Here is a 6,511-nt window from a genome sequence, read left to right on the forward strand (position 1 = left end):
AGAGGCAACCACTGCATTTTAATCATGATCCAAACAAAGATGCTGCATACATGCAACATGAGCAGTTTTTAATCTAAATTAGATTGTATAATTTCGACATTTGAAGCAAAAACAGAATGGTTTGACTTCAGTTTTGTGAAACTATACATAAAAAATATCTGCATGAAACCGAAACGGCAGACGAGCTGAACGAGACGCAGATTCACTCTCTGCCAGCAGGTGGCGCTTAAAGCGTTTCCTTGGTTTCTGCTGCACTTATGAACTTTAATATGCATTATACAGAGGCAAGATGAAAAGAAAAAATACCATCTAAACTTTTCTAAAGACAGTAAGTTCCCTTCAGACATACATTCATATAAACTCCTGCCCCTAATTGAATCGCGATTTGTTTAGCATCTCAACCGATTTGAATCGTCACGTATTTGAATCGATTTTCAACCGGCTCGCGGTTAATTGTTACATCTCTACTTACCAAGGCTGCATTTATTTGATTAAAAATACAGTAAAACAGTAATATTGTTGCAATTAAAATTACCTTTGTGTATATTAAAAAAATAAAAAGTAAAAAAAAAAAATTATTCCTGTGATGGCAAAGTTATATTATGAGCAGCCATTACTATATGATTCTACAGAAATCTTTCTGATATGCTGATTTTATTCTCAAGAAACATTTCTTATTGTTATCACGGTTTAAAATCGTCGTTCTATTGGAAACTGTGATACTTTTTTTTCAGGATAATTTATTTTGGATTATTATAAATTCACAAGAAGAGCATTTGTTTGAAATATAATTTAGTCACTTTTGATCAATATAGTGATTTTTTGCTGAATAAAAGTATTTAAAAAAAATTAAAATCTTACCGACCCCTAAACTTTTGAATGTATGTGAAACATTTTTTTTAGAAAGATGTTTTTAGAACGACGGCGACTGATGGATATCAGTTCAGTATGTAAAATATTGTTTGCTGTTTGTCATAAATATGCAAGAAGTAAACAGATTTGTCATTCCATTTTCGAAGGAGCAAAAATATATGTTCACGGCCATTAATAAATATTTATGACCAGTACATTTCCTCAAATCACCCGACCGCAGGTTCATTTTGGACCCTGCATAAGTTTATTTAAATTTTTACATTTGTGAACCAAGATCAAGAGACACTCGGAAAGTCTGACAAGCGTTACAGGAGCACTTCAAAAGACTGGGTTTTGAAGATCAATGTGTTTGGAGATATTTCTCACCGTAACACCTAGCAGGAAGCAAAACATAATCAAGCTAAAACTCTTTTCCATCTTCACCCTGGTTCGTCATCTCTGAGCGTCTCGCTGTCTGCTCTGATGTTGGCAGCTTGTCCCTCTCAGCTACTGTAGTTCTCATCACTGTTTCAGATCAAAGGTTCATGGTCATCCAAACGAGGCAAAGGCAACTACAACCCCTACAGCTACGGAAACTTCATCACCAACTTCTGCGCTGCACTGTGTGGACCTCTGCCACCGAGGTGAATGCAGCAACTCCCGCTACTTTTGCTTTTGTAATGTCTTTATGTTCAATGTCTGTTCAAATGGAATACAGTAGACTGCATTACAGCATACTGCACAGTATATACTGCTTAATACCTTTAAGAAAAACAAGACAACCGTTTTTAAAGAGTGTTATATTTCTGTTACCTAATTATGTAGCATGTTTACATTTCTGTGATGCCCAATTACAATCTTGGAAATAAATAACACTGCAAAAGTAATTTAGTTTAGGATGGGCAATAGGTCACATTTTATATTAAATATATTAAGAAGTTAATAAATGTTTACACCCTTAGCAAATGTTGTGATGCATAAATTAATTTGATTTAAAAAACACTGAGTTTAGGTTTTAGACTTTCATTTAAATTGTAATAAAATGTATATAATTTTAATATTAGCTATCGGCCGTGGCTTATGTGGTATCAGACAGAAATTTAAAATAGGTGGATCCCTAAATGTTGCATTTTTCATTTATTATTATTATGTAGATAGATTACAAAATTTTAATCTTACGGGATTAGGATCGACATGAGGGTGAGTAAATAATGAAAGAATTTTCTTTTTTTTTTCTTTTTTTTGGTGAACTATTCCTTTCATGTCTCTAGCAGAAATATATAATATGTGACCCTGGAGCACAAATCCAGTCTTAAGTCGCTGGGGGATATTTGTAGCAATAGCCAAAAATACATTGTATGGGTCAAAATTATTGATTTTTCTTTTATGCCAAAAATCATTAGGATATTAAGTAAAGATCATGTTCCATAAAGATATTATGTAAATTTCCTACCGTAAATATATCAAAACTTATTTTTTGATTAGTAATATGCATTTTTAAGAACTTCATTTGGACAACTTTAAAGGCGATTTTCTCAATATTTTGATTTTTTTGCACCCTCAGATTCCAGATCTTCAAATAATTGTATCTCGGCCAAATATTGTCCTGTCCAAATATTGCTTATTTATTAAATAAACATCTTTCAGATGATGTATAAATCTCAATTTCAAAAAATGTACCCTTATGACTGATTTTGTGGTTCAGAGTCACATATGTTAAACTTGATTACTTAAAGCAAATCACCTCTGCTGTTGTTGGTTGACCAATCTAGTAAGTTATTAATATGCATAGAGAAAAGTATTCCAAAAGCTACAGCAAAAATTCCTATAACAAAGCTTTGTCCTTTACATCATTCATATCTCTGTATCAGAGAATTTAATTGCAGTCCACAGAAAAAGTCCATTTCAAATAAGATATTAATCAGCTTTCTCAGAAAATCATTATCCAGGCATGTTATCAGCCGAGGGATCCATGCTGATCTTGTGAAAAGATTGGTGACCTCAGCAGGTTTCTCACTCAGTCATTTCAATATAAGAGGCAAAAACCACTCCGGGAAGTGCGAATATCTTAAGACAACCGAGGAATGTTCCCATCCTGATTCAGATGGTGCGTGAGGAGGCTTGCTGACGTCAAAACCTGCTCACACACCCACACAAGAGTTCCGCACGCCATTAATGACTTTCTCATGGAGCCAGGAACACAAAGCAGAAGTGGGCACAGCATCACTGGCTGCCATCTGCTCTGTGTGTGGGCATGTTGAGTTGGAGGAGGACTCCGTGCGCGCGCACGCACACACACACACAAGTACAGATCCTCTTCTCTCCGCCTCCCTCACCCACGTTCCCTGACTCACAGTCAGAATCTATCATCCACTTCCTTTGTCTTTGCAGCTTGATTGACAGAAGAGGTTTTGTCCAACCAGACACCCCGCAGCCTGCGGCCCAGACAAACGGCACCGGCGCCTGCCCCTCCAATCAAGTCCAGAGTCACATGGTAAGACGGCCGACGTCTGACCTCTGTGTGTATTGTGCTGGAGCCAATGAAACCATTTATATTCAAACCACTTCGAGGTTTCAGCAAAGCTGTGAACAGCGATTTGAAATATATAGTGGAGTCCAGAAGTCTGAGACCAGACTGAAAATCTGGAATTCAAAGTTTTGCACAAAGTTCCCAGAGACCGAGTGCTATTGTTGATAAAGGGGGACACACTAAAGATACATATTCATTTTTCAACTGGCAAGATTTTTTGGTAACACTATGCGATAAGGTTCCATTAGTTAATGTATTAAGTGAAATGAACAAACAATGACAATGCTTGTTAGTTCATGTTAGTTCACAGTGCATAGTAACAACTTTTGATTTTAATAATGCATTAGTAAATGTTGAAATGAACGTTAATTAATAAATGCTGTAGAAGTATTGTTCATTCTTAGTTTAACTAATGTTAACTAATTAACCTTATTGTAAAGTTAACCCTTTTTTAATTTTTTTTTTATGTTTTTGAAAGAAGTCTCTTATTCTACCCAAGGCTGCATTTATTTGATCAAAATACATTAAAACTGTAATATGTAAGGGATAATGTACATCCAGCCGGTTGTTATCTCAGAATAAACACCGACAGGGTGATCAGGATCAGCCTGAAGGGGTTTATTCTGAGATAACAACTGGTTGGATGTACATTATCCCGCTTATTACACGGCTAAAAAGATTTGTTTTTAACATATATGTTGAAATTAATTCTGAAGTCTTCCATTGTAACACGCGGTGGTTAAGTGTTTTCAGTCACAAGATGGCGCCAGACAGTCAACGATAGCGGAGTGACTCGTTAAGCATATAAGTAGTACCGTTCAAGACAACTAGTAGTACCTGGATGAGCGGTGTGTTATTCAATTTGGCGGTTGTTATCTGGGAATAACATACCGCTGGATGGCGCGATTGACCAATCAGAATCAAGTATTCCACAGAGCCGTGTAATATTGTGAAATATCATTGCAATTTAAAATAATTTTCTATTTTTATAAATTTTCAAATCTAATTTAAAACTGAATTTTCAGCAGCCATTACTCCAGAAACCTATTCCAGTCTCACATTATCCTTCAGAAATTATTCGGTTATGCCGATTTCTTATTATTCTCATTGCTTAAGATTTCTTATTATTATCAATGTTGAAAACAGTTGTGCTGCTTTTTATTTATTTTCTTTTTTTGTTTGTATTTTGTTTATATAGTGTTTATATTATTTTATGTTTATATTTGTTGGTTTGTGTTTGTTTATTTATTTATTTTGTGTAAACTGTGAACCCAGGATTCTTCGGTGCATAGAAAGTTCAAATGATCAGCATTTATTTGCATTATATACATTTTTTCTTTACAGTTTTTATTGCCACTTTTGATCAATTTAATGCATCCTTGCTGAATAAAAATATTGTTTAAAAAAAACAATTACTGACCCCCAAATTTTGAATGGTTGTACAATAATAATAAAAACAATCATTTCTAATTGTTTTCGAACACTTTTTCTAATTTCTAACATTTTCAACGCAAATATTTTCATGATTTGTTGAATCTACATCGACACAGCAACATTTATGTGATTGGGAGACGATGTGTAATAAATAATAATAATAAAAGTGTAATAAAAGTCATACATTTACTCAGCATGGATGTGTTAAATTGTTCAAAAATTACAAGATATATTTTTTCCCTTCATCTTAATGGTCCAAAAATAGGCTTTTTCCATTAAGAAAATTATTATTTTGTATTTCTTTCTTGATTTTGAAGTGAAATATGTCCTCAACATGTTCTTTACAGGTTTGGTGATATTCACCCAGATATTATTAACTTCTAACTTCTTTCTCTGTCTTTCTTTACACTTTTGGTCAGCACACTCTCTAAACTTTTTAATCTTCTAATAATAATCGTTTTGTCATTCTAACCACCAGAGGCTGGTCTTATCTGACCCAGGGCTCCAAAACAACAAAGAACCCTACAAATGTGTGACAAAATTTCAAAATCTAGTTGCCATTTGTATATAGATGTCCATTCAAAGAGTATGAAATTTCTGCACAAATCCATCCGTCACTTGACATGACCATGAACAAAACCACGCCAGCATCTAAAACACAACATATGCTGGTGACCAACAGGGAAAAGTCTCTATGATACTGCACAGTTCATTTATATCCGTAGCACAACAGTCATTAGCAGTTTGGAGCCCTGGGAACATTTTATTCTTTGTTGGGTCTGACTTCCTCTCGGCTTTCCCTTTTCTCTCTGTCCTTCATCCTTCCTCCCAGTGTGCTCAAGACCAGTGCATTCAGAGCACCAAATTCGTTTTGCAGGCCGCCACCAACCCACTGCTCCACAGTCAGACAGTCATTCTGGGCGGAGGCACACCCCTTCAGGCTAAGACCTCTCTGGGTGGCCCGTGCTCCACTCTGGGCCCCTCTCAGCCCTCGCTGCCCTCCTCTATCCCAGGCCTCAGTTGTGGAGGAGAGCTGATGGCCCTGCGAGACTCTGAGATCCACTGTCACCATCACCTACACCATCAACATTTCATCAGTCCGGAGGAGACGCCCTCCCCACCCGCAGCCCTGCCCTGCGCCACCCACCTGGGTCACCACGTTCACCCAGCGCAGCTCTTTGACCCCGCCAGCCAGGACTCGCTCCATGAAGACTCTGTGCGGGGTTTGGTGAAGCTGAGTTCAGTGTGAGCTGTTTTAATGCCGTCCTGCTGAACTGGACCACAAGCCATACGGTACTTTACACACACATAACAGCCTCTACTGGACGTTTCTAATATGTAATGGAGGCAGCCGCCCTGAACACTTGCCTGAGTACCAAGTGAGGACCAAAGCTAGTCTTCCAGCTCTATTATTACTCAACCAAGCTATTTATTTATGGAAGCTTATTTCCACCACTGAATAAAAATACAAAAATGGTAACTGCAACCTTTTCTCTCACAATTCTGACTTTTTTCTTGCAACTGCGACTTTATATCTCAAAATTTGGACTTTTTTTTTTTTAATTGTGAGTTTATATTTTGCAATCGCAAGATTAGATCTCGCAATTCTTTCTTTTTTTTCTCAGAATTCTGCATGTGCATGTGGTCAGGTCAGGTGTCTAAAATGTGAGGAAAAAAAACAGAATTGCAAGATGT

At 36.5% G+C, this 6,511-nt stretch overlaps 1 protein-coding gene across 2 annotated transcripts in view; it reads left to right on the forward strand.

The window, feature by feature from the left end:
- The window catches only part of zdhhc14 (zDHHC palmitoyltransferase 14), a 24,343-nt gene extending 18,040 nt beyond the window's left edge, over positions 1–6,303 (forward strand). The window contains exons 7-9 of one of the 2 annotated variants that reach the window (XM_016475320.1): positions 1,387–1,496; positions 3,244–3,346; positions 5,649–6,303. In XM_016475320.1, coding sequence (XP_016330806.1) covers positions 1,387–1,496; positions 3,244–3,346; positions 5,649–6,065 — 630 coding nt within the window. In that variant the 3' untranslated portion in view covers positions 6,066–6,303. The remainder of the gene's footprint in view (positions 1–1,386; positions 1,497–3,243; positions 3,347–5,648) is intronic. The other variant, XM_016475321.1, reaches the window with a different exon arrangement.
- The last annotated feature ends 208 nt before the right edge of the window (positions 6,304–6,511 follow it).

The sequence above is a fragment of the Sinocyclocheilus anshuiensis genome, unplaced genomic scaffold (assembly GCF_001515605.1).
Source record: "Sinocyclocheilus anshuiensis isolate Anshui unplaced genomic scaffold, SAMN03320099.WGS_v1.1 scaffold280, whole genome shotgun sequence".
In the NCBI taxonomy this organism is placed as follows: Eukaryota; Metazoa; Chordata; class Actinopteri; order Cypriniformes; family Cyprinidae; genus Sinocyclocheilus; species Sinocyclocheilus anshuiensis.